Source organism: Miniopterus natalensis, chromosome 7 (genome assembly GCF_054644295.1).
Source record: "Miniopterus natalensis isolate mMinNat1 chromosome 7, mMinNat1.hap1, whole genome shotgun sequence".
In the NCBI taxonomy this organism is placed as follows: Eukaryota; Metazoa; Chordata; class Mammalia; order Chiroptera; family Miniopteridae; genus Miniopterus; species Miniopterus natalensis.
This window is the reverse complement of record NC_142087.1, coordinates 12,387,567-12,415,282: the sequence shown is the minus strand read 5'-3', so window position 1 is coordinate 12,415,282 and position 27,716 is coordinate 12,387,567. Positions and strand designations below refer to the sequence as shown.

Here is a 27,716-nt window from a genome sequence, read left to right as displayed (position 1 = left end):
CCTGACCATCTGGGATAGAGTTCACCCACATTACCCTCCATAGCATTACTCTGTTTAGTTCTTCCATGGCATGTGTCATAAGCTTTCATTACCTAACAACCGTATTTGCTTGTTTATTTACTGCTGCTTTATGAGGAAAGGGACCTTGCTGTCATAACCCTCTCCGTGCCAATCTAGGTGTCAAACTTGGTTTTATCCATTAAAGTCTTTCATTCTCACATCTTTCTTCAGTGCCTTTCCTCCTCTGGACCTGAGTGTCTTGTTCCCATCCTAGACACAGATTAGAAGCTGCCAGGTGCCAAGTGAACTGAATTAAGGTTTCCCTCCTAGCTGTAGCAGTGTTTTAACAGAGTCCTTCAATGCCTTGTCCAAAGAAGGACTTCCAGGAACCGGGGTGCATTGGTGGGTGATATATTTTGGGCTGGGGTTAGTTCCCAAATCACATCTTCTCTGCCTACCTGCCTGGCATCTCGGGCCAGAAGAGGAGAGGCCAGAGGGGATTTGCCCCTTTTCGGCTTTGCCCCATTCCTCATTGCTCATGGAAATCTCCCCCAAAATAGCCCCAGCTCAGCAGCTGCCTCTAGGTCTGACTGATACTAAGCTGTGGGCTCAGGACTCTTGGCAACTGCTTGCTGCTGTGAGGCCTTTGGTGGAGAGGAGTTGGGGACACCTAGACCCTGGTGTCTAGCTTGGCTCCATCCCCACTACATCCTAAGACTTCCCATCTCTGCCTTTGGCCACCCTGCTCTCTACCCTGGATCCTCCCCCTTCCCTACAACTCTGTTCCTAGCTAGGCCTAAGTTTCCCTGTCTCTGTCATGGGGGGTGTAGGTGGGATGGGAGATTACATTTCAGTCTTTGAGGGCAGTGATAGGCCTGTGTAGAGCCCCTGAGGCCCAGCCCTCCCTGGCAGCCCTTCCCAGCCCTGCCAGTTCCTTAAGCGCCTAGAAGATTGTGGTTCTGGAGAGAATCTTTCCAGCTCAGTAGGGTAGACACACTATAGGCCAGTCTGTAGGTCACTCAGCTGCCTTCAAGCTGGTGTTGACTGAAATTGCTTTCTCCTTCCTGGTTTTCATGTGCTGGGGTAGAGAGCTCACTTTGGGAGTGGGATCCTGGAGTCTGGCCTGTGCCTCCCTCTCTCCCCATCAGGGCCTTGGTGTCCTCAGCTAAGCTGAGGGCTTCAATGAGACTATATCCCTTCCAGTTCTGAGACTCCTGATTCCAGATGCTCTGGGAGTATTTTAAAAAAAAAAAAAAAAGGAGGGAGGGAGCAATGTAAAAGATACAGGGAAGTACAGAAAATAATTAACAAAGCATTGTACACATTTTGTCATATTTGCTTCAGATCTTTTCTATCAGGATTCTAGCACTTCAGAGTTCTAATGATCTCAGATTCCAACACCCCAGGATTCTAATGACCCAGGATTCTGACCCCCCAGAGTTCTAAACCCAGGTGTACTTATGTGTTGTCTCTGTACTGATAATGTTGGGAAGAAAAGGCAGAAAGAGAGATTTTGGGCTCTTTACAGTGGCTACTCTTTAGATGGGTTAATTGGGATGAGAGTGTGGTTATTAAGAAACAAAGCTTTCAGAGGTGCTAAAATCCTAGAGTCCTAGAGTTGGAGCAGATCTCAGAGGTTGTCTAGTCCAAAGCCACAAGACCCGTGCAGCCTCTGCTTGACCCTTCCTTGCTGTTGGCAGGCTCACTATTTTCCAAGGCCGCCTCTCCAGCTGCTGACTGGCTCCAGGTGTGAAAAGTCTTTTTTTGTGTATATGTCCAAACTGCTTCCTCGTAACCGCCCCATTGATCTTCTCTTGAGTTAACACCACTCACATAGGCTCCCTCTGCTCCAGGATAGCTCTTTAGGTATTTAAAGTCAGTACCTTAAGTCCTTGAGATTGTAGCATGTGTCACCTCACTCAGGCGCATCTTGGGTTTCCTCATTGCTTTGTCATGTTTGTCTGTGATCTCATCCCAGCAGAAGGTATGCCCTGGGTAGTGAAAGTGAAGTTGTGGGTCAATTCTAGACCCATTTCTTTGGATTGGTTTCTCAGCCCCAGGTTTAGACACTGAGCAAGTAATTCTGGAATTCAGACCAACATTACTCTTGGTATCAGCGAGGCTTCTTAGAAGTTCTGATTCTCCAGGCTAATTGTATTGACTTGGGCCCTCGGCAAGAAGCCCTGCTTTCTGAGCATGTTTGAACAGTACGCAGAGTTTTCCCTACTCTCTGGGCTTTCTATAAATTGCTTAGGCCCAGATCCCTAGTCTTTGACCCCATAAGGAGATTAAGGTCCTAAAATAGAAATGATCTATCAATTTTGGTTCATTTTCTTACCCAGCCAGATATTTATTGACTTTCTGCTATGCGCAGGTGCTCTGCGTGGTGCTGGGCATCTAGACCAAGCCCTTGCCCTTTAGTGTGGAGAGACAGGCAAGAAACAACCCAAGCTCTATGGTGAGAATTAAAACAGAATAATGTTCCCACAAATATAGCATGGAGAGGAAGAAGAAAGGAATACATAATGTAGGATTCCATTCATATAAGTGAGGAAGACTAATCTGTGACATTAGAAGTCAGGACAGTAGGTGAGGGGGTGGTGACTGAAGAGGATGTGAGTGGGATGTTGGTTAATTTCGGTTTCTTGAACAGGATGTGTTTGCTTTGTGGAAACTGTACAAGAATATTCACCGCAGCCCTGATTGTTACGGCAGAATGAGAACAATCTACATGTCTAACCAAAGGAGACCTGTATCATTTCATAACACAGGGAAACATCTGTAGGATGAATTCCTGAAAGGGTCTGGGCATTTGTAGTATTGATAGATATTGCCAAATATGCCATGTATTTGTACCAGTTTACGTACAGTAAAGTTCATCTTAAGCATACAGCTCGATTAGTTTTACAGAATGAATACACCTGTGTAACCACCACTCAGCTCAGTACAGAGCATTTCCTGCGTTCCAGAGGCTACTTCTGCACCCCCTGCAGTCATTACCCTCCCTCAAAGGGCCACTCTTCCATTTTTATCATCATATGCTAGTTTTGCCTGTTTTGAACTATATATGGTTGAAAATGTATCTTTGAAATTATTTCTGTGTGGAATATAGATACGTGTGTGTATTTGGAACTGGTAGCCCATTGGTGTAGAGGACTTCTCTGTGTGAGTTCAGCCTGACGTCTGCCTATAATCCTGGCTCTGGGCCTCTGTCCAGTGTGTGTCCAGTGTCTAGGTGTCCAATGTCTAAGGTTCCTGGATCCTTTGATTGTCTGACTCTAAAATTCTGTGGTGTCACCAGGGCCTGAATGGGATGATGGACAGGAGAGCCTGGAAGTGCCCTGACACATTCCAAAGCCCATATCAGGCTAAGTGCCAGCACCCCCAACCCCTGTTGAAAGTAGGGTGTGGAAGGGGGCTCAGAGTGGGAAGTAGGCTTCCTGTGAATCTTGAATGTCAGAGTATGAAGGGGCTCCTAATTGGTCTAAATTTCCTCGATTTCCTTTCTCTTCAGCTGAAGCATTCCTTTATGTTTGTCGTCCCATGTCTGGTTTTCTCTATGTGTAATTTCCCCAGGAGCCTCCAGAGAGATGGGGCTAGAAGTCAGGAAAAGAGACGGCATCCAGGTGCTTGGAGAGGGATGTCTCACTTGACCTGGTTTCTGACACTGCTTATCTGTGAAATTTGGCCAGTGCCTTCCTTTCTCTGGGCCTCAGTTTCCCTGGATGTATAAAGAAAGTTGGATTAAATAGTCCCAGAAGGCATTCTGTGGTTCCCCCTCTTCGGGTCTCCTTGCTCTCCATTCTGAGGTTGTGGGTCTTTTTCTGGGTGTATTATACTCCCTGTGACTCAGTTTTGCTCCCAAAGCCCCTCAGTTTTCCAAATCTCTCACTGCTTTGTCCCTGCCCTGTGTCAGTCTCTGAATCCCAGTATCCCTGTCTCTCAGTGGAGTGTCTCTCTCCAGCCTTTGTGCTCCCCTGACAATGGGGTAAAAATAGCCCAGGGGCTGTGCTGGTGGAGATAAAAGGGAATTTGACTTTTGTGTCCTGTGGCCAGGCTGGGGGGGCTGTGACACGTGGAGATTGCTGACATAGCTCTCCTCCGCGCTGACCTTGACAGCAGCAATAAAAGGGGGAGCCCAGCTTCCAGACCTCACCATGGTACTGAGGTGGGTGATCAGGGCTGGGGTTGGAGCTGAAGGAGGGACAGGTGGGCCAGTGGGTGAGGGTGCTTATGGGTTGGTATGAATGTCTGTCCATATCTCTGGGAGAGGATGCTCTAGCGTTTGAGTGTGTGTGTGAGTGTGAATGTGTGCGTGTGTGTGTGTGTGTGTATTGGGGGCTCACCAGGGAGGCTGAGATGAGGAGCCCCAGGGAATCACCTAGGTCTTGTGGATTGTTGGATCATGCCCCAGTTTGGGGCCCCTGGTCCCTCAGTTCCTCTATCACTGCCACCTTCCAGTGCCTGCTGCTTTGGACCACCTGAAACCTCCAAGATTCTTAGTCCCTCAGCCTCCACCTCTCAGTGCTACCACCATGATGGATGTGAGTGAACTCGGGGAGTCTGCCCGCTACCTCCGCCAGGGCTACCAGGAGATGATGAAGGTGCACACTGTCCCATGGGATGGTAAGTGAAGGCGGAGAGGGCACCACCATAGACAAGTCTTTATGGACTTAGACCAGGAGTGGGGAGGGTGACACTGAGCTCGGGGCTGAAGGAGCACTCACTCTGGCCTGACAGCTTTAACCCTGGACCTTTCCCTCAGAGTCTGGGGTCCTGAGGTTAAGTTCTGTGTACATCACTGTGCTTGTGAGCAAGCCTCAGTTTGCTCCTCTGTAAAATGGGACAATACCATCTGCCTCCCAGAGCTGCAGTCTGTGGCTAGAGCCTGGGGCCTCTGAGGTGAGAGTGTTTGGTGTGGGTGCAGGCTGCTTCCACATGTCCAAAAAACCTGTGCTGGAGTTATTTTTAGTGCTTTCCATAGAGCCAAAGCCTCTGTTTACTATGGACAGGAATAAAGACTACTATTTATGACCGGGTTTGTTCATAGGACAATAATAACAATAGGCAATGTGTATCAAGTGCTTATTGTGTGCCAGGCCCAGAGCAGATGACCTTCCATGCAGGATCTCAACCTGGGGAGGTGGGGACCAGGGCCAGGACCAGCTTCATGGGTGTGCCATCTCTGCATCTGCAAAGGGCACTACCCTCAGAAGACTTCATGTTTGACTTAACACTCCTATCACCATCTTGAAATTTTTAATAATTTTAAAAAATTATTTTTATTGATTTTTAGAGAGAGAGGAAGGGAGAGGGAACGAGAGAAACATCAATGTGAGAGAGAAACATCCATGGGCTGCCTCCTGCACACCCTCTACCTGGGATCTAGCCCAAAACCCAGGCATGTGCCCTGACCAGGAATCAAACTGGCACCCTTTCCGTGTACAGGACAGTCCCCAGCCAACTGAGCCACACTGGCCAGGCTTTAATAATTTTTGTTAACAGGGGGTCTGCACTTTAACACTGGAGCCTGCAAGTTATGTAGCTGGTCCTGACTAAAGCACTTGGCTAGTAAGTGGCAGGACAAGGAACAGAACCTGGTAGTCTGCAGCCTGAGTCCTGCCTTCAATCACCATGACCTATGGGCTCCCTGAAGTTCTGGGGCCAGCTGGCCAGGCAGGAAGGTATACAAAACACAGGGTTCAGAGACCCGGGTTTGAGTCTTCAGCGAAATGAAGGCCAAGGAATCCCCCCGAGAATGATGTGCCTGACATTGAGGGCTGCTCCACATGGGACCTCAGGAGACACCCGCAATATTTTGCCATTGAGGGAACAGGCGCAGAGAGAATGAGGGATTTTCCTGAGGTCACAGGGTACGTATGGCAGAAGCAGGAATCTGAGCCTGAGTGTATAATCAGGGCTGTGAAGGATTGTTACCCCAGTCAGGGAATCCCCTGAGAAGGTCTTTAGAGACCCTCCTAGCTTTGCCCTGACAGGAGCCTCAGTCAGGAAGGATCTACTCTGGGTTTTCCTGTATCCTGACAGAGGGGATACTGGGAGGGGTTCGCGTCTATGGCCATGGCTTGGGAACCCCAGCTGCCCAGCCCCTGGGTGCGCCTCGCCGCTGTCAAAGCCCCAATACTCTCCCCTCAACCCAGGGAAGAAGCGGGTCTGGGTACCTGATGAACAGGAGGCCTATGTGGAGGCTGAGGTTAAGTCGGAGGCTACCGGGGGCAGAGTCAACGTGGAGACCAAAGACCAGAAGGTTTGGCTGCCCCTTTTCCCCGTGTTAGCTCGTCTACCTACCTACCCCCCCCCCCCCGGGGTGCAGCTCCCAGCCCGCGCTCTGTATGAAGGGGGTCTGGGAATGTGGGAGGGTGAGAGGCGGAGGTCAGTGGGTACCTGCCTGCCGGCCACTCCCCTATACGGCCTCCCTGGCAGGTGCTGATGGTGCGGGAAGCAGAGCTGCAGCCCATGAACCCGCCCCGCTTCGACTTGCTGGAGGACATGGCCATGATGACGCACCTCAACGAGGCCTCAGTGCTGCACAACCTGCGCCAGCGCTATGCTCGCTGGATGATCTACGTGAGCCAGGAGTTGGTTGGGGCGGGGTCGTAGCAGTGGGGCCGGGGCTAGAGGAAGAGCCACAGCGCAGTGGGGACAGGACTGTGGAGAGGGGGGGGCTGTGTACAGTGGGGCGGGACTAGAGGTGGGGCTATAGAGGTGGGGCCATAGAGGTGGGACTATCCAGGTGGGGCCATAGAGGTGGGGTTATAGGGGTGGGGCTATAGAAGTGGGGCTCTCCAGGTGGGGCCATAGAGGTGGGGTTATTGAGGGGCCATAGAGGTGGGGTTATCGAGGTGGGGCCATGGGCTGGGGCTGGGGCTGGGGCTGGGTGCGGGCTCTGGAGTGCAGCGCGGAGCTTCAGCCTCGGGGCGAGGCTCGAGGCTCCGCAGGGGGGCGCTGGGATGGGCGCGTGGGTTGTGGGCGGGAGCGGGGCGGCTGCGGCTCGGGCAGCCACAGGGGTGTCGCGCGGCGCGGGTAAGTGGCTCGCTGGGGACACTGCGCGGGTCACGGTTTTGTGAGGGCTGGGGCCTGGGAGTGGGAACTTGGCCTCCAACAACCCACCTGTACGCCTTCTCCTCAGACTTATTCGGGCCTCTTCTGCGTCACCATCAACCCCTACAAGTGGCTCCCGGTCTACACGCCCTCCGTGGTGGCCGCCTACAAGGGCAAGCGCCGCGCGGAGGCCCCGCCGCACATCTACGCGGTGGCCGACAACGCCTACAACGACATGCTGCGCAGTAAGCTGGGGGCTCCTCTCCCTCCCCTGGGCCCCCCAGCTCCGGGCCGCCGCCCGCGCGCCCTGCCTGGCCCTCCCATCCCGGGCTCTCGTTGGCGGAGGGGCGCCCGGTGCCAGGGACACCCAGCCTGCGCCACCTGGGGCCCGCCCTCACCTTGGCTAACTTCTGTATCTCCTTCCCTTTCCTCCAGACCGGGAAAACCAGTCCATGCTCATCACGTAAGTGTGGGGCTCTGGGGATGGGGTGGGAATGCCGGCCCCTGGCAGAAAGGGAGTGGAACCAAAATCATCTCCCAGGGTTGATTCTAAAGTGCTTAGGGCAAGACTTGTACCACCTGAAGCTAAATTAGAGCATGTCCTCTGCCCCCATGCTGGGTAGACATGTTTATGGATAGTGAGCTGGGAGGGCTACCCAAGCACCACAGGGACCACCACCCTGATACCCCCTCTCCCTAAGGCCTGGGTCTTCTCCCACCTTGATCTCTTGGGAGTCCTGATTCTGGCTCAAGGGGGGTGGAGGGTCCCTTTCCCTTTCCTCCTTCTTACCCTCTCCTTAGCTCGGGGTCTTATTCCTGACCCTTTGTCTGCCTCCATGGGAAAGTGATAGAATTCTTCCCCGCCAAGTTCACGTCCAGCCAAGCCAGCACGCACACTGTGCACAAGTGAGTGTGTATGTGCAGCCTCGTGACTAAGAGCAAGGCCTTTGAAACCAGAAAGACCTGGGTTCAAGTCCTGTGCTCACTTCCTCCTGCTGATGTCCTTTGGCCTCTGAGTCTCATCAGTAAAAGCAGAACAACCCTACCCACCTACCATGCAGAGCTATAAGGAGTCAGCAAGTTAATGTACATGCCTGGCACACAGCAGGGACAGTCACATAACTTCTCCCAGCCCCATTTCCTTATGCCTAAAATGGGGGTGATGATGGTGCCTGCCTTATAGGGTTTCTGAGGCTTAAATGAGCCAATACAGGGAAAGCACTTGGCCCAGTGCCTGGCACTAAATTTGTACTTAGTAAACCTGTACTTAGTAAACATTAAGTGTGTTCTCACCCCACAGGGGTGATCTACACTGGTTTGCTTTGTAAATAACACCTCTGAGGGCTGATCCACTCCTGGAGGGGGTTGTTTTTTTTTTAGTTGAGGGTCCTAACTTGGGAGCTGGGTTGGGGGAGGGCAGAGAGGCCCTGCTTACGGGGCAGGGGCACTGTGGGGCTGGAGGAATTGGAGTGGCCAGGTGGGCATTGGTGACTTATGTTTGTGTCGTCCAAGCGGAGAGTCGGGGGCCGGTAAGACCGTTAACACCAAGCGGGTCATTCAGTACTTTGCCATCGTCGCTGCCCTGGGAGACGGGCCGGGCAAGAAGGCCGTAAGACTCGCCCACGTGGGCGCCGCTCGCCACTGCTTTTCACTGTTTTTCTTTTTGTTTCTTTCTCTTTTTTTTTCCTTTTTTCTTTTTTGATTCTCCAGAGCATCCAGCCCTGCCTGAGCCTTCCACCCTGGTGGGGGACTCTGGCCTGAGCAAGGCTTGACCAGAGAGACTTTGGCCGTCTGTGCCACAGTGTGCCACCCAGTGCAGGCTGTCTCAGCGTCCCCACCTGTAACAGGGGTGGAACCACATCGCTCCCCCTAAAGTCCTGATGTAGTTTCCCCTCATTGTGACCTTCATATTTTGAGAGAGTTTACCAGACAGGCCGCTTCTGCTAAGAAGTGATTGTTTACTTGGTTTTCACGCATCAAAGAGTGTTACCTGCTGTCAGTCAGACAAGCAGGCTTAGCAGTGTTTAGCCAGAGCCAAAGGCACTAGGCATTCTCAACAGCAAGGGTGGGGCAGTTTTGCACCCCCTGATTTCTGTATGGTTTTTGAAAATTTCTGAAACAATGGGGGGCCAGTGCTTTGTTTTGCTTTTGTTTTTGAGGTACAATATCTACTCCTAACCCCCAGGCCAGTGGTTTAGATCTCTGTGTACGCCGCCTCCCCTAACCCACCCCCAAAGTGGGCTGCCTCTTCTTTCCAGAGCCCGAGGCCCCGCAGCCCCCACTCCCGGTCCTGCTGAGCCTTGCTTTACTCTGGGGCATTTTTCTTTTTTCTTTTCAACCCCTTTAAGTTTTTTCTTTTTTTCTTTTTTTTTCTTTTTCTTTTCCCCATTTGATTTTCTTGGTTTTTGATTTTTATTTCAGTTTTGTTTTGTTTTTGTGTTTTGTTGTTGTGGTGGTGGTTGTTTTTGTTGTTTTGTTTTTGCTGTTGACTTTTGGGTACTCTTTCCTCCTTCCTCTCCCCACCCCATCTTCCAAACCCCATGTGAGGATGCTGCAGAAAGTTGGGGCTTGGTCCTGTGACAGGCATGGTGGGTAGGAAGAGGCCAGGGCTAGCCGGGAAGGGGCAGGGAGGCTTCTGCTCAGAGAGGAGTCCTCATCGAGTAGGAGTGGGGAGTGGGGAGGGCTGTGGGTGCTGGAACTTAAAAGCCTTATCAACCTCCCCACCCCTTGGCCCCAAATTTGACCACTTTTGTCAGAGAGAGCCCTATTCCAAAGCTTTGGCTGAGATTATATGGAGCGGAGCCCAGGGGACAGGCTCCTACCATTTCCCTCCTGCCCCTGTCCCCCTAACAATATCTGTGGGGGGATTGTTTAAGTCTTGGGCTCCCTGGAGGCATGGCACTGGCCACTTTAGAATCCATTCTTCCTTTCTCCCTTTACAGTGCCCCCAGATTGCTAGGATCCAGGGCAGGCAGGAGAAGGAAAGGAAAATGGAGGGAAGACAAGGATGGGCCAGGAGAGGGCAGTGGGGGGGACCTCTCACTTCAGTAAGTCCCTCTAGGTGAGACACGTGGGTGGCGGTAGGGGTGGTGGGAGGCAGATGCCTGGGCTCAGGGCCTGCTCTGCACCCCACTTACTATGTGGATTTGACTAGGTCACTTCCCTGCTCTGAGCCTTCGTTTCCTCATTGCAAAGTAGGGTAAGAGTAGGCACCTGGCAGGGCCATTTTAAATAATAGTAAGAGTACAAATTAATTGTGCCATGAAGGTGTGCCTAATCATCACAATACAAAGGAGCGGTGTGCAGAAGGCTCACAGAGGGGGGTGAGGGTAAGAAGGTTCAGACGAAAGAAAGATCTCTTCCAGCCATAGAGCATCAGGGACCTTCCTAGAGGAGGGGGCACTTGAGCTGGCCTCTGAAGGGGATTAGAATTTAGACAGGAACCTCCAGGGCTTGGGGCGGGGGCCACTTCCTGGAGTGTGGGAAATGAAGGGATATGAAAGAGGCCAGAGACGCAACAGGAAGGGATGGCTGCAAACGAAGAATCCCCCAGACTCAGCCCCCTGCCATGCTTGCTCCTACTTTCTAGCAGTTCTCCTTATAACAGCCCTGGGAGGGTGAGGCCTGGGGTGGGGGGAGAGGGCTAACATTCATTGTCCTGCTAACCACTGCCCCCCCCGCCCCCCCCCCCCCCCCCCCCCCCCCGCCTGGTGAGACCTCACACCCTCTAACATTGTCTTCCTTCTCCCCCAGCAATTTCTGGCAACAAAGACTGGGGTAAGTATGGAGCCAGTGTGAGTGGGACAATTAACAATTATGGGGTCCTGGGAACCCTGCCTGCCCCTTCCCAACCAGAGGTTGTCTGGGATGGGCTGATACCTGGGACGGCTGCTCTGGTGTCCCAGTCAGTGAGCACCCCTCACCCTGCCAGGGTACCCTCGAGGACCAAATCATTGAGGCCAACCCCGCTATGGAGGCTTTTGGTAATGCCAAGACCCTGAGGAATGACAACTCGTCTCGCTTTGTGAGTGGCCACAGCGGGAAAAGTGGGTGGGTGGGTGGGACAAGATCAGCAGCAGGGAGACGTGAGGTGGTGGGAGCCTTGGCTGATGGGCAGCACCGACTGGGCCCTCTGACTGGGCCTGCGCCTCTGCCCACAGGGCAAGTTCATCCGCATTCACTTCGGGCCCTCTGGGAAGCTGGCATCTTCGGATATTGACAGCTGTGAGTCTGGGCAAGGGGCCCGATGGGACAGGGACAGAGGCCTTGGCCAGAGTCTTTCTGTTCTGACTGAGCATCCATCAAGTCCTTGGGGCTCCCGCCTGTTTCAGGCACTTCTCTCCATCCCCTGGCGACTGCGCAGCTCAGGCCACCTCACTTCCACCTGGAATATTCCACCAGCCTCCGTGTGGCCTCCCAGCCTGCATTCCTCTGCTTGACCTTCCAGCCAGAATGACCTTTTCATGGATACTAATCTGACCCCATTGTGTTCCTGCTTAGGAATCTTTCCTAGATCTTATCACCTTAAGATGGAGACCCAAATCCTTATTTGGCTAGTCATGCTCTTTATGATTGAGCTCTTACCCCACACGTCATTTCTCTGGCCCTAGCAGGGTGGACTGGTGCCCCTCCTGACCCAGCCTTATTATCTCTACACATCAAGTCCCCATTCTTCCTGGAAGCCCCTCCTAACGGCTGTCGGGGATTGTTGCCCATCACCCCTTACCCAGCCCAGCTGCACAGAGGGGTGCCCTGGCCACATGCACAGAGGGGCCTCACACTGCATGCTGCCCACCTTGGGATTCATGGCCAGATCCTGATGGATAAGCACAGATATATGGTGATGGGCAGGGCACATCGTAATTCATACCCCGACCGACACATCAGACACACCAGGGCTCTGCTCCACACACACGCTGGTACTCCAGCACCTCGGGAGGAAAGGAGTACAGTTGTGGGTGAAGGAATGAAAGCATAGGTGAAAGAGTGGACAAATGAAGACCCCCCACAGACACCCACATTCACAAACCCACACAATTACACACGGCATATAGACAAACGCGCACACATTCCCACACTGTGATGTGCACAGACAGAGAGACACACTTTAGTATGTGCAGATACGTGCAGCAGTCCCTCCACACACACACCCCTGCCCCTCACCCACGCCTCTGCCCTGCCCCTTCAGCTCTATTGGGGCAATCGCTCTGGGGAGGTGCAGAGGCCAGTAGGCCAGCGCTGCTGTTTCTCCCAGATCTCCTGGAGAAGTCGCGGGTGATCTTCCAGCTGCCCGGGGAGCGTGGCTACCACGTGTACTACCAGATCCTCTCGGGCAAGAAGCCAGAGCTGCAGGGTGAGGGCCCGGGTGGATGGCGTGGAGCACAGAGACTGCCTGTCCCCATCTCTCCAGGCCCTGGGATGTCTATTCCCTTACTCTTCTGGGGTCTGTGACATCCAGTCTTTCCTCTGAGCCCCTTCTGTTCCCCCACTCCCTTCCCAGGACTTTTGGTTATTGCTGAGCCCTCTCTCACGCAGGAAACTGACCCTGTAGTGCCACTCCTCTGCAAAGTTGTCCCTCTTGCTCTCCTGAGATTAGAGACCCTACCCAGCACCAAGAAGGATCAATGGCTCTGTCTAGGCCCAGCTCCACTCTCTTGTAAGCCCCTTGAGGGCAGAGCCTGGTCCTCGCTGTGCCCCAGCACAGGGTCTGGGCCAGAGGGGTGGCGTGAGCAACGGTGGGGGGATGCGTAAGACATAGGGACTCTCCCAGGACCTACCATGCTGGGATGGGGGTAGGAGGAGAGCCAGGTGAACACTGCCGGACCCACCCTCTCTCCCGTGTTCCCCAGACATGCTGCTTCTGTCTATGAATCCCTACGACTACCACTTCTGCAGCCAGGGCGTCATCACCGTGGACAACATGGATGATGGGGAAGAGCTCATGGCCACTGATGTATGTCTGGGGTGGGAGCAGAGCGGGGCGCCTGCAGTGTGGGCTGCGTGGGGCTGGGTAGGGATCAGGGAGCAGTTTCAAGGCACTTAGCTTGGCTGGACCCTGGAGGAGCCCAGACTTCTCTGGTCCCACCGTTCCCACTGCAGCATGCCATGGACATCCTGGGCTTCAGTGTGGATGAGAAGTGCGCCTGCTACAAGATCGTAGGTGCCCTCCTGCACTTCGGCAACATGAAGTTCAAGCAGAAGCAGCGGGAGGAGCAGGCTGAGGCCGATGGCACTGAGAGTGAGGGCCCAGCCCTGATCCCAAAGGCTTGTTCATAACCACTGACCCTAACGCTGTCCACAACCTTGGACCTCGGTCCTAACTGGCCCCGATTATAACCCTGGCTTCTCAACACCCGACCCTCACCTTCCTGAGCTGTACAATTTGTAGACCCTGAGCTTGACCCCTCCTAACCTCCCTGTCCTCATGCCAGGCTGAGGCCAGTTGAGCCCCCAGGCGCTTAAATTCTTGACTTCCTCCCCTTCACCCCACCCATGTGCCCTGCCAGGTGCCGACAAGGCCGCCTACCTGATGGGAGTCAACAGTGGGGACCTCCTCAAAGGCCTTCTGCACCCCCGAGTGCGTGTGGGGAATGAGTACGTGATCAAGGGCCAGAGCGTGGAGCAGGTGAGCTGCTCACAGGCCAGGGCCCGCCTGGGGGCAGGGTCCCCCCTTGCCGGGTCCCGGCCCAGCATACCCATCCCTCCAGGTCGTGTTTGCCGTGGGGGCTCTGGCCAAGGCCACCTATGATCGGCTGTTCCGGTGGCTGGTGTCGCGGATCAACCAGACACTGGACACGAAGCTGCCCCGGCAGTTCTTCATCGGGGTCCTGGACATCGCTGGTTTTGAGATCTTTGAGGTGACAACAGCCCACACCCCAGGCTGTGCTCTCCAGGGTTCAGGACCATGGGTGGGTGGGTGCAGAAGCTCTGGGCTTCTGCCTGGGGTTGGGGTGAACTCAGGCACATCCCTGTTCTGCCCTGGGCCTCCGTCCCCCATCTGCAAGGAGGCCTGCTGAGCCCGCACCTCTCTGCAGTTTTTGTGTTTTAAAATTTATTTCTTTCCTTCTTTTCTCTCTCTGCAGTTCAACAGCTTTGAGCAACTGTGCATCAACTTCACCAACGAGAAGCTGCAACAGTTCTTCAACCAGCACATGTTCGTGCTGGAGCAGGAGGAGTATAAGCGGGAGGGCATCGACTGGGTCTTCATCGACTTTGGCCTGGACCTGCAGCCCTGCATCGACCTCATCGAGAAGGTGGAGCCCTGCAAGCTCACTGCAGGGAGAGGGCGTGGGTGCGGTGAGCGAGCGCGTGCAAGTGTGCGTGTAAGTGTGTGATTGTGCATTGAAGTGAGCTTGTGCGTGTATATGGTTGTGACCGTGTCTCTGTACATGCCATGAGTGGGAGTGGGAATGTGTGCTGGAGGCCGTGTGAAAGCATGGTGGTGAGTGTGTGAGCAACGAGAGTGTGCGAGTGCATCCCAGCTCTGTCAACAGCAGCCCCTCGTGGGTGGACACAGTTTTGCACTCACAAGGCCCTGTTGCAGCCACGATTTCACTGGGCCCTCAGAACTGCCCTGGATGTGGGGTGAAGGGTGTGCTTGCTTATTTGTTTGATTGTGAAACATTACATATATCTCCCCATTGTGCAAAGAACAGGAGAAAGGAAAACCAAAGAAAATTAGAAGAGTGAGAAGTGACGGGAAAAAATGTTTCCCCCAATCTTCACACAACCAGAATCCTGGCACTTTGGTTCGTTTCCTCCAAGCCCTGTATCCTGGGCCTTGTTTTCACTCACAGACACAGACTCACTTCTCTTTTTCTTTGAAAATGTATTTTGAACATTGAACGCTATTGAAGAGCCACAATAGTTCACACAGCAGATGGGTTTCAGACAATGCATATCTGGAATCTCCCATTGGACATTTATTTAGTGGTAGACAGTTATTTTTTGGTTTTGGGTGTTTGTTTGTTGTTAAAGCAGCATAAATTATTTATTCTCTCATTTTGCAGGTTAGGAAATTGAGGCTTAGGGAGGTCTAAGGACCCCACAGCTAGTAAGTGAGGAAGCCAAAATTTGAACTTTTTGACTGTACCTGTGTGAGTGTGTATGAGATCATTGAGCTGGGGCTGATGGGTAGAGAGGTGCCAGTTTGAGTTTGCACAATTCTCATAAGCAAAGAGAACAACTCAGAGCTGCTAACTGTGCAGAAGAGGGCCAAGGCCAAGGTACAAATTTTTCTTCCTGTCTTAGAAGACGGGGCTCCTGGGTGCGGGTCTGGTCTCTGTCCCTCTGGTCTCTGAGCAGGTGGCTGAGGTGGGGGCATTTGGGAAGGTTCCCAGAAAGAGGTGCTGCGGGAGGATGGCCTGGCACAGTGGCAGCCCTTCAAGCTTGCTCCCCATCCGCAGCCCCTGGGCATCCTGTCCATCCTGGAGGAGGAGTGCATGTTCCCCAAGGCCTCCGACGCCAGCTTCCGGGCCAAGCTCTATGATAACCACGCAGGGAAGTCTCCCAATTTCCAGCAGCCAAGGCCTGACAAGAAGCGCAAATACCAGGCCCACTTTGAGGTGGTCCACTATGCGGGTGTGGTAGGTGCCTATTGGAACCCCAGCTCTTGACTACCTTCCCCCAGGCTTCTCCACCTTGACTCAGCACCCGTCTGATCTCTGCCAGGTGCCTTACAGCATCGTGGGCTGGCTGGAGAAAAACAAGGATCCACTGAATGAGACTGTGGTCCCCATCTTCCAAAAGTCACAGAACAAGCTCTTGGCTACCCTCTACGAGAACTATGCAGGCTCCTGCTCCAGTGAGTACTGAGGGACTACATTGCCATTCTGTAGGGGACTCACAGAGCGACGTCCCTGGAGTGACTGGTCCCATGCCTCTCCTAGCGGAGCCCCCAAAGTCTGGTGTGAAAGAGAAGCGTAAAAAGGCAGCATCCTTCCAGACGGTGTCCCAGCTGCACAAGGTGAGGCCCAGCCTGGGCCCCATGCAGGCCTCACCCCGTGGCCTCCAGCCCGGTTCTCGCCCCGCTCTGCCCCCTGCACCCTGGGCGGGAGGCCGTTAAGACTTGCAGTGATGTTTAACTCCTCTCCACGTGAACATCACAGCAAGTCTGTGCTGCTTCCCGTCCCCTCGCTGCCTGGGCAGGGTTTGGGGGGGGGAGTGGGAGCCTGCGGGGGATTGGGTGGGGAATGAAGACCTTGGTGACAGGGACACAGTGGAGCAGAAGAGGGCAGCGGGTCACAGAAAAGTGTGAAAGGACAGCTGTGTGGAGGCAGGTGGAGGCGCCTGCCCCCAGTCCTTAGCGCGCTGACCCACTGAGGTTTCCAATTCTGCTTCTCTGCCCTGTGTGCCTTCTCACCTCTCCCCGCCTCCAGGAGAACCTCAACAAGTTGATGACCAACCTGCGGGCCACACAGCCCCACTTTGTCCGTTGCATTGTCCCCAATGAGAATAAGACCCCAGGTAGTCACCCTGGGGCTGGGTGGGTGGTAGTGGGGGAACTTTGGAGAAAGGGGCCAGGGTGGACTAGAAGCTGGATCTTCCCCTTCCCCAGATGCCCAATTATGGACTATTGGTCTTTTTTCCAGGCATGAGGGTGTGTCCATTGACCTCTGACCTTTTCCTTTAACTCCCACCCGTCCAGGGGTCATGGATGCCTTCTTGGTGCTACACCAGCTGCGCTGCAATGGGGTCCTGGAGGGTATCCGGATCTGCCGCCAAGGATTCCCCAACAGGCTGCTCTATGCCGACTTCCGGCAACGGTGGGTGTCTCCCTACTCCAGCCCTGGCTCCCCCAGCTCCCCCTACACAGCCACCTTCCCCCTTGTCCTCCACCCGGGCTGAGGCAGCAGCCTGCGGGGGTGAGGAGGGTACATTTTAGAGCCAAATACAGTTCCCATCACGGAGGGGCATGCACTGGGACTGGGGCAGGGGGCTGAGCAAGAGTCCCAGTGGGAGATGGTGGTGGCTGAGACCTGGGGGCCAGCTGCAGGGAGTAACAGGCAGGCTTGGGGGAAACTCGAGGTGCAGCCAACAGGCCTTGCTGATGAATTGGATACAGAATAAGAGAGAAGACAAGGGGGACTTCCAGGGGTTTGGCTGAGCAGCTGGGGAGTTGGTGATAGATTTACTGAGATACCAAAACAGGGTTTTTGATTTTGGGGGATTGGGGAGATAGTGAATTGAGCTCTACTTTGAACACGTCAGATTTGAAATGTCTCCAGTGGATGTCCTAGAGGAGAAGTCGTGGGCGAGACTGGAGTTGTTAGTCGGAGCTGGGGGCAGGCAGAGCTGGGGCAGATGTGGGAACCGAATGACCGTTCACATGGACTAGGCCCTACATCACGCCTGGCCCCTCGTGAGCACTCAGTCAGTACAGTTGGCTCCTCCCCGCCCTTTATCAGTTTGGTTTTGTCAGGCAACTAGCAGCCTAAGCTCCCTCCTCTTCCGGAAGTAACTGGTCATCCAGGCTGACCATTATACATGTATGTTCATACAAATACTGCACGTGTGCGCACACAGACACACACGCCTGAGTTTGTTTTTTCACGTCACCGTACGTCTTAGAGATTGTTCCTTATCAACAGGGATAAATCTGTATCATCACCCTTTTTGTAAAATTAAAACTTTATTTTTTAGAGCAGTTTTAGGTTCATAGCAAAATTAAGAGGTAAGTACAGAAATTTCCCATATTCTCCCTAACCCCGTACACATTTGTTACCACTGCCGAACCTACACGACTCATCGTCACCACCTCGAGTCCACAGCTGACACTCGGGGTCTCTCTTGGTCATACATTCTGTGGCTTTGGATGAACGTGTAGCGATGTCCTGTGAAATACCCCATCGCCAGGTGCCTGCTTTCCTTGTCAGTCCCTAGTGTGGGGCCTTTTGTGTTCCTAGGGTTTTTCTTTCAGTGTGGCCACAGCCAACCTGAGGTGCACAGCCCTGTGCACACATGCAAGAGTGTCCACTTGTTGGTTAGAATTCTCTACCAAATATTCCTCTGGTTTGAGATATGCTATACTATATCAGCTCCTTAAAAAAATTATAAAAGTGCTGCAAGTCTTTTGTAAGCACTGCAGCTTCTAAAGAACCGAACTACTGAATATATTTAAACACAACCCGAGGGTTTTCGGAAGAACACACCCACCCCCTAGTGTTGCGATGCTTCCCCTGCCAGCTTGTTCATGTGTGTCCCCTGAAGCCTCTGCTCCAGCATCAAATACTCCCCCATTCCCCGCACCAGCCTCCTTAGTCCTTGGCTCCCTGCCCAGCCCCCTCCTCACCAGCCTTTCCCTGCTGTCCCAGGTACCGCATCCTGAACCCCAGTGCCATCCCTGATGACACCTTCATGGACAGCAGGAAGGCCACAGAGAAGCTGCTAGGCTCCTTGGACATCGACCACACCCAGTACCAGTTTGGCCACACCAAGGTCAGGGCACACAGGAGTGAGGGCTGACCCCATGCATGGGTGGTCATACTGGACAGGAGACATGCTGGTGGTTGGAGGTTATACCTGTTGCCCCACCCCACCCAGGTGTTCTTCAAGGCTGGGCTTCTAGGCATCCTGGAGGAGCTTCGTGACCAGCGTCTGGCCAAGGTTCTGACTTTGCTGCAGGCGCGGAGCCGGGGCCGCCTCATGCGCCTCGAGTACCAGCGCCTGCTTGGAGGCAGGTGGGTGTGGGACGGGGGTAGAGGACAGAGGTTGTGGTGGGACCACTGTCCCCTGGCTCAGGGAACCACCAGGCTCTTTGAGCCCTGTCATACTATCCTGTGGGTCAGATTACCCCTATAGTTAGTTGGGGTGTCTCTGAGGGGCAAGGTTCTGTTTTGTGCCCCTCAACCCCCCAGTTTCCATTTCCTCACCTCAAAAGTCAGGGTAAAGCACTGATCTTTCCACTCCAGGCCATCCCAGTGTGTGGCCCAGAGTGTTTATAATGGCATCTCGTGTTTTCCAAGACTCTTAAGTGCCAGGAAGGGGAATTTATGTGCGTTATCTCGTGTAAAGGATGGGATGGTCCTAAGACATGCATATGGTTATTATCTCCATTCAGCAGAGGGGGTGTCTGAGTCAGCACTGTCCTGTCACAGCTGGCCAGCAGTGGAAAGGGAGGAGGTGGGGATGTGAGCCCAGGCGGTCTGATCCCAGAACCCAGTGGCTTCGCCACTCCTGGTATCTTTGGAACACATGCAAGGGCCACCATGACATTCGAGGCCCATGAGCCCTGTCCCTGGAGGCATACCTGTGTGACCTAGGGCCTCTCCCTCAACCTCACCTGTAAAGCAGAGGCATTAGGACCTACTTGGGAGGGTGTTTGAGAGCATTAAGGAAGCTCATACCCTGAAGAGCGTGGCCCTGGGAAGGTGCTCAGGGAACATCAGGGCTGTTACTGTGAAGGGAACAGCACTCAGCCTCTGATCACCTCTTACTGCCCGTCCCCAGGGATGCCCTGTTCACCATCCAGTGGAACATCCGGGCCTTCAATGCCGTCAAGAATTGGTCATGGATGAAGCTCTTTTTTAAGATGAAGCCGCTGCTGCGCTCAGCACAGGCCGAGGAGGAGCTGGCGGCCCTGCGGGCAGAGCTACGGGGGCTGCGAGGGGCACTGGCAACTGCGGAGGCCAAGCGACAGGAGCTGGAGGAGACACACGTCAGCATCACCCAGGAAAAGAATGACCTGGCCCTGCAGCTGCAGGCAGTGAGTGGAGGAGCAGAAGGGGGGAGGGTTCTCCTCAGTGATCTGCTACCCCCTGGCACCCACAGTTAGCCCCAGACCCCCGGCCAGGGCAGACCTGGTGTGGGCCAGGTGCCCAGGCCTTACCTGGATCTATCTTCCTACTCCAGAGGTGCCACAAGGTGAAGCTGTGGGCTTGTGCCCACGCTCAGCCTCCTACATCGCCAGCCTTCCCAGCCACAGGCTATCTGTCCCCACATCCTGTCCACCCACCCCTGTGCCACCTTACCTTGGCTTCCTGCTACATCTGCAGTGGAGCCGTATCTCCCCAGTTCTCCCCTCCTTACTCCCCTCTCTAGTAAAGGGCCATGGGAACCCAGGTGGCAGGTAACAGTAACAACCAGAGGGCAGGGATCAAGGGTCCTGAATCCCCCCAGGCCCACAGCACCGTCTGTCCTTCAGCAAATACTTCGTGTCACCTGCGTGCCAGGCTAGCTCTGGAGATACATTGTGGGGAAGTCAGAGATGGGCCTGTGGTCACAAAGCTCACCTGCTGGTGCAGGACGACATTAGGCCCCTGGCAGTGAGGCCGCCTGGCACAGTGAGGAAACAGTGAGGTGGAAGAGGACCTGGCACCCCACGGCTGTGCAGGGACTTGGACGCCCACTGGTCCCCACCCCACCTCCTCAGGCCTCAGGCCAGTGCTTCTCTCCTAGAGCCCTCATTTGGGCCTCACTCTGGGCTGTCCCCAGCCGAACGTTCCCCTCTTGGAGGTGTCACTTCTGCCCCTGCCCATCCTTCCACCCAGGCCCTCATCCCGCCTGAGCCCCTTCAGGGCCAAGAGCGGCGCACAGGCACTCCTTGGTCCCCGGCCCCAGCTGAGTCTGGCCTTGACGCGGGCAAACATGCTGCTTCCCCAGGGCCCAGCCCGGCCCCTTGGCTGGCTTGCCCGGCCTGCCTCACCTTCTGTGCCCCTCTAGGAGCAGGACAACTTGGCAGATGCTGAGGAGCGCTGCCACCTGCTGATCAAGTCCAAGGTGCAGCTTGAGGGGAAGGTGAAGGAGCTGAGTGAGCGGCTGGAGGATGAGGAGGAGGTGAACGCCGAGCTGGCTGCCCGCAGGCGCAAGCTGGAGGATGAGTGCACGGAACTCAAGAAGGACATCGACGACCTGGAGCTGACGCTGGCTAAGGCCGAGAAGGAGAAGCAGGCCACTGAGAACAAGGTGGGGCCAGGCGGCTGCCAGCGCCCCTCCTGCTTCTGCCAGGCCCCTGCTGCGGAGCCCTGGGCAGGTCACTTCTCTGTGGGCCTGTTTCCTCCTCCGTCACGTGGGGTTAATCGCAGTACCTACCCCACTGGGGTGGGTGAGGGTTCAGTGTGTAACTAGTCTTCGCTAGCGCTCACAGGGCCCAGCAGGCAGTAGGTGCTCAGGAAACGCTAGGCATTGTCATCCATCCTGGACTGCAAGCTCCTTGAGGGCAGGAACCCCATCTCCCCAGCCCTGCACCCCCCAGGCGCCTTCGCACGCCCTCTGTCATTGAACCCTTTCAACAGCCCGTGTCGTTCACTCAGGGAGGATGGTACTGTCATCCCTTAAGGATGAAAAAATGAGGCTCCGGGTGAAGGGACTTGCTTGCTCACTGGAAGGGGTGGCTGCTCAGACCAGAGTGTGGGAGGGACATCCCCATTGTGACGCTGGCCTTGGACCAGGTGAAGAATCTGACGGAGGAGATGGCGGCACTGGACGAGTCGGTGGCTAGGCTGACCAAGGAGAAGAAGGCACTGCAGGAGGCCCACCAGCAGGTCCTGGGTGACCTGCAGGCCGAGGAGGACCGTGTGAGCGCCCTGGCCAAGGCCAAGCTCCGGCTGGAGCAGCAGGTGGAAGACGTGAGTCAGGGCCACATCAGAGGGCCGAGTGGTGGTACCGGGAATACGGGGAGGGTTCCTGGCTGTGCCCGGTGGCTGAGCGGGTCTGCCCCACCCCACTGCACAGCTGGAGTGCTCCCTGGAGCAGGAGAAGAAGCTGCGCATGGACACAGAACGGGCCAAGCGCAAGCTCGAAGGTGACCTGAAGCTGACGCAGGAGTCGGTGACAGACGCTGCCCAGGACAAGCAGCAGCTGGAGGAGAAGCTCAAGAAGTAGGTGTGGGGTGGGCAGCAGACCTACCCCCGGCCGGCAGGGGCCCCCTGAGCCTGCACCTGCTTCCCGCTCCCTCTGGACTCTAGTCAGTTCCACATGACTGCTGAGGTTGCACATGGAGGGTTGAGATGGGGGTCACCAGGTGGTGGGGAGAGTGTCCTGCCCTCCCTGGACAAGGGCCCTGGCCAGGCTCTCAGGCTAGGGCTTGAGAGGGAAGGCAGGGGTGAGGTCACCTAGGGCTGCTTTGGGTGCAGGGTATGTGTGGGGGGTTGGGGACCCCCCGGCAGGTTGATGGAAATCAGGACCAGGGCAGGCTCATGCTCTGCTGTGGGCTCCAGGAAGGACTCCGAGTTGAGTCAGCTGAACCTGCGGGTGGAGGATGAGCAGCTCCTCGGGGCGCAGCTGCAGAAGAAGATCAAGGAGCTGCAGGTGCGTGGGGGGCAGGGTGGGTGGGGACCGGTGTGATAGGCTCACAGAGGAGACAGCTGCCTCCCCCTGCCCCAGGCTCGGGCAGAGGAGCTGGAAGAGGAGCTGGAGGCCGAGCGGGCAGCCCGGGCCCGAGTGGAGAAGCAGAGGGCCGAGGCAGCCCGGGAGCTGGAGGAGCTGAGCGAGCGGCTGGAGGAGGCTGGCGGCGCGTCTGCTGGGCAGCGAGAGGGCTGCCGCAAGCGCGAGGCTGAGCTGGGGCGGCTGCGGCGGGAACTGGAGGAGGCAGCGCTGCGGCACGAGGCCACCGTGGCCGCCCTGCGGCGCAAGCAGGCAGATAGCACGGCTGAGCTGGGCGAGCAGGTGGATAGTCTGCAGCGGGTGCGGCAGAAGCTGGAAAAAGAAAAGAGTGAGCTCCGCATGGAGGTGGATGACCTGGGAGCCAGTGTGGAGACCCTGGCCCGTGGCAAGGTGTCTGTCTCCTTCCAGATCCTTCCAGACCCGCCTTCAGCATCCTCACCTGACCCCTAGCTCTGATCCCATAGCCATCCTGACTAGACCAAATCTGCCTCCAACTGCTGAACCCTGGCCACCCCATGCCAATACTGACCCCACACTAGTCTTGACCCAGTAGATCCTGCCTGGCCCCTGACCGATTCACCTGGCATTTAACTCCAGCCCCACTCTAGTCCTGACCTCAAACCCTGACTCCGAAACTCAATGACCTGACTCCAGGTGTTTTTGGGTTTTTTCAATATATCTTTATTGACTTCAGAGAGAGGAAGGGAGAGGGAGAGAGGGATAGAAACATCAGTGATGAGAGAGTCATTGATTGGCTGCCTCCTGCATGCCCCCCCACTGGGAATTGAGCCCGCAACCTGGGCATGCGCCCTGACTCGGAATTGAACCGCGATCTCCCAGGAGCCACAACCGAGACGCTCAACCCGAGCCACATCCGGCCAGGCCTCCAGGTCATTTTCGACCCAGCAACTAATTCTAACTTCTCAGCCCTTGACCTGTGAACTGTGACCTAACTGTCTTGGCTCTGTTTCTGTTCTGAGTCTAGCACCCAACCTTGACCCTTGACCTTGGTACCATCTAATTCTGAGAGCTGGACTCTGACCACTGTCCCTGACTTCAGACTTTAGTATCCTAAATTCATCCTGACCCACTGGCTTCAGGACTAGTCTAGCCTTCTCACATTTAAAAAAAAAATTTATTTATTTTTAGAGAGAGGAAGGGGGGCGGAGAGAGAAACATTGATTTGTTGCTCCACTTATTTATGCATCATTGGTTGGTTCTCCTATGTGCCCTGACCAGGGATCGAACCCACCACCTTTGTGTATCAGGACGATGCCCTGACCAACTCAGCTACCTGGCCAGGGCCAGCCTTCTCACTTCTGATGTCCATCTTTTAAGCACTAGCCCAGCAGTACAATCTCTGACCCTGAACTTGGGGCACTGTTCTCTTTGATTCCTGGGCCTATGTCTAGCCTTCTAGTTCCCCATCCCAGGTCCAGTCTGACTGGCAGCTGTAGATCCTGCCCTCTGATTCACAAACTTGTCCTGACCTCTGACCCTGGGTCTCAGGCCAATGCAGAGAAGCTGTGCCGGACCTATGAGGATCAGCTGAGTGAGGCCAAGGTCAAGGTGGAGGAGCTGCAACGGCAGCTGGCGGACGCAAGCACCCAGCGTGGACGTCTGCAAACCGAGAACGGTGAGGCCAGGGGCTCCGATGGGCCACCCCAGGGCCTCAGGGCTGCCCCTCACGGCCTGACTCGCCGATTCACCCCTTGGCCTGCAGGGGAGCTGAGCCGCCTGCTGGAGGAGAAGGAGTCTCTGATTAGCCAGCTGAGCCGTGGGAAGGCCTCGGCCACCCAGAGCCTGGAGGAACTGCGGAGGCAGCTGGAGGAGGAGAGCAAGGTGGGCTGGTCACTGGCTGCCACGAAGAGGGCAGTGTGGGCATCAGGGCCACTGGGCCAGCCGATGCTGAGGTCACAGGGGTCCCCGCAGGCCAAGAGCGCGCTGGCCCACGCTGTGCAGGCTCTGCGGCACGACTGCGACCTCCTGCGGGAGCAGCACGAGGAGGAGGCCGAGGCCCAGGCCGAGCTGCAGCGGCTGCTGTCCAAGGCCAATGCCGAGGTGGCCCAGTGGAGGAGCAAGTACGAGGCCGACGCCATCCAGAGGACCGAGGAGCTGGAGGAGGCCAAGTGAGAACCTTGCTGGCCAAGCCGTTGCCACACAGGGCGACCGTGCTTCAGCCCTGATGGGGAGAGGGGAGGTATGGGGGCCATGCTTCTGCCAGTCTTGCTCTGCCACCCGGTCCAGACCCTGTCTCCTCCCATGGCCTAGAAAGAAGCTGGCCCTGAGGCTGCAGGAGGCAGAGGAGGGAGTAGAGGCCGCACATGCCAAGTGCTCATCGCTGGAGAAGGCCAAGCTGCGGCTGCAGACAGAGTCGGAGGACGTGACCCTGGAGCTGGAGCGGGCAACCTCAGCAGCTGCCGCGCTGGACAAGAAGCAGCGGCACTTGGAGCGGGCACTAGAGGAGCGGAGGCGGCAGGAGGCAGAGACTCAACGGGAGCTGGAGGCGGCCCAGAGGGAGGCCCGCAGCCTGGGCACTGAGCTCTTTCGGCTGCGGCACAGCCATGAGGAGGCTCTCGAGGCCCTGGAGACACTCAGGCGGGAGAACAAGAACCTACAGGGTACGACCCAGCCCAGGGTCCAAGAGCTGCACTGGGGTCGTTGGGAGCACCTGGACCAGTCGCCCTGAACTAGGGGTGAATGATGTGGTCTGGGTTGGAGCATGAGCTATGAGGTGGCCCCTTAGTGCCTTATTCACTTTGCAGAGGAGATCAGTGACCTCACAGACCATGTCGGCCTCAGTGGGAAGAGCATCCAGGAACTGGAGAAAGCCAAGAAGGCCCTGGAAGGCGAGAAGAGCGAGCTCCAAGCTGCACTGGAGGAGGCTGAGGTCAGGGCTGGCCAGGGGTGGGGTGGGTACTGACCCACTGCCGCCCTGCTCCCTTAAGACACTCAGGGCCCCCGGGCCCACACTGCCTACTCTGCACCCCAGGGGGCCCTGGAGCTGGAGGAGACCAAGACCCTGCGGATCCAGCTGGAGCTATCCCAGGTCAAGGCGGAAGTGGACCGGAAGCTGGCAGAGAAAGAGGAGGAGTGCACTAACCTGAGGTATGGGGGCCAGGGCCATCCCCACCTACCACCAGGGTCTATCTGTCCTTCCAGGGCTAACAGCCCCTCCCATCCCAGCCACCTGAGTGTGAGAAAAGAAGGAAAGCAGTATTTGCTGAGCCCTGCTGTGCAGTGTCAGGAACACGGTTGCCCCTTCCACTCAGCTTTTTCAGGTCAGGATTATTGTCCAGTCTGGAGGTGAATCTCGGAGCCTACAGGACTTGCCCAAGGGACACAGTCAGGATAGAGCCGGAGTTCAGTCAACACCTGTCTGCTCCAGAGCCTCACTCTTGTCTGTGAACTTGCTCTGATGGGAACAGGAAGTCACTAGGGGGGGGATGAGTTACTTAATCCCCAAATGGCTTCATGTCTCCAGCATTCCTTGGGCACTTGTAAGAGCAGGTGAGGTGCTGTGCCTACCTGCTTTTCTATGGCCAAGACACCCACTACCTTCCACTCTCCCACAGGCGCAACCACCAGCGGGCGGTAGAGTCCCTGCAGGCCTCCCTGGACGCAGAGACCCGGGCCCGCAACGAGGCACTGCGGCTCAAGAAGAAGATGGAAGGTGACCTCAATGACCTGGAGCTGCAGCTGGGCCATGCCACTCGCCAGGCCACGGAGGCACAGGCGGCCACCCGGCTGCTGCAGGCCCAACTCAAGGAGGAGCAGGCAGGGCGGGACGAGGAGCAGCGGCTGGCAGCTGAGCTCCGGGAGCAGGCCCAGGCCCTGGAGCGCCGGGGCACGCTGCTGGCGACAGAGCTGGAGGAGCTTCGGGCTGCCCTGGAGCAGGGCGAGCGCAGCCGGAGGCTTGCAGAGCAGGAGCTGCTGGAGGCCACCGAACGCCTCAACCTCCTGCATTCACAGGTGGGGACAGCAATGCACAGGCATGGGTAGGGTGGCTGCCCGATGGCCGCCTCTGAGGCTCTGCTTCCTCCCAGAACACAGGCCTCCTGAACCAGAAGAAGAAGCTAGAGGTGGACCTGGCCCAGCTGAGCGGGGAGGTGGAGGAGGCTGCCCAGGAGAGGCGGGAAGCTGAGGAGAAGGCCAAAAAGGCCATCACCGATGTGAGGCCGGCAGAGCGACGGTGGCGCTGAGCCCAAAGGGCTTCTCTGGCCACTTAGCTCCTGACCACCTACCCCTCCCCAGCAGGCAGCCATGATGGCTGAGGAGCTGAAGAAGGAGCAGGACACCAGTGCACACCTGGAGCGGATGAAGGCAACACTGGAGCAGGCGGTACGGGAGCTGCAGGCGCGGCTTGAGGAGGCGGAACAAGCTGCCCTTCGGGGTGGGAAGAAGCAGGTGCAGAAGCTGGAGGCCAAGGTGCGTGAGGTGTCCCCCGTCCCTTCCCCTGCAGTGGGCAGCGCGAGGGCAGGCTTGGCATCAGGCCCACCTGGCTGCTCACAGGTGCGGGAGCTGGAGGCTGAGCTCGACGCCGAGCAGAAGAAGCATGCGGAGGCCCTCAAGGGGGTGCGGAAACACGAGCGCCGGGTCAAGGAGCTTGCGTACCAGGTGGGTCACTAGGTCCACCTCAAAAGGGGTGGCCCAAAAGCTAGTCCGGGCAAGACCTGAGTCCCCTCTACCTGCGCAGGCCGAGGAGGACAGGAAGAACCTGGCTCGCATGCAGGACCTGGTGGACAAGCTGCAGAGCAAGGTCAAGAGCTACAAACGGCAGTTTGAGGAGGCGGTGAGCACACTGGGCCTGGGTCCCCGGGGCCTGGTACTGACAGGTCAGGATGCCCGTGGCAACACAACTTCAAGGCTTGCCCCAGGCAAGAGGTCAGCAGTCGCCAGCCTCCCTCCATCTGGGGGCCTTGGCTTCCAGTGCTGGCTGTGTGTAGGCAGGATCCCTCGAAGGGCACTGATCCAGCTCCTGACCCTGCTGTCCCCACGAGAAGAGACAGTTCCACAGCTCTAGTAGCAGAGATGAGACCCAGCCCTGTCTCTGAAGGGAGCCCATGTGTTTTCCCCTCCTGGTCCAGGTCTGGCGCATGATACCTCTGAGAAGTGTCTCAACCCCTTCCTCCTGCTGTGGGGACTGATGAGGGGGGTGGAAGGGCCATGGGCAGTGGTGGTGGGAGCAGAGTGGAGGACCAGGAAAAGCCAGACCCGTTCTGCGATGAGGTGGGACCGGACTGACCATCTCAGTTACTAAAGGGTGAACCAGCCTGCTTGTGTCCCAGGAGCAGCAGGCCAACACTAACCTGGCCAAGTATCGCAAGGCCCAGCAC

The 27,716-nt window shown here is 56.1% G+C and overlaps 1 protein-coding gene across 1 annotated transcript; it reads left to right on the top strand.

Moving 5' to 3' along the window:
* Positions 1-4,395: 4,395 nt before the first annotated feature.
* On the top strand, positions 4,396-26,412 carry MYH7B (myosin heavy chain 7B). The gene is made up of 35 exons (XM_087818771.1): positions 4,396-4,626; positions 6,159-6,265; positions 6,442-6,585; positions 7,148-7,304; positions 7,495-7,522; positions 8,572-8,668; positions 10,813-10,836; positions 10,991-11,083; positions 11,220-11,283; positions 12,314-12,412; positions 12,909-13,012; positions 13,159-13,297; positions 13,566-13,684; positions 13,767-13,916; positions 14,142-14,312; positions 15,465-15,644; positions 15,730-15,862; positions 15,948-16,024; positions 16,437-16,524; positions 16,706-16,823; positions 18,372-18,495; positions 18,601-18,737; positions 19,507-19,762; positions 20,719-20,961; positions 21,447-21,623; positions 21,730-21,875; positions 22,215-22,305; positions 22,381-22,770; positions 23,890-24,016; positions 24,104-24,222; positions 24,313-24,509; positions 24,652-25,001; positions 25,146-25,270; positions 25,373-25,488; positions 25,956-26,412. The coding sequence occupies exons 1-35, from the start codon at positions 4,536-4,538 to the stop codon at positions 26,380-26,382; spliced, it is 5,208 nt and encodes a 1,735-aa protein (XP_087674897.1). The 5' UTR covers positions 4,396-4,535; the 3' UTR covers positions 26,383-26,412.
* Positions 26,413-27,716: the final 1,304 nt, after the last annotated feature.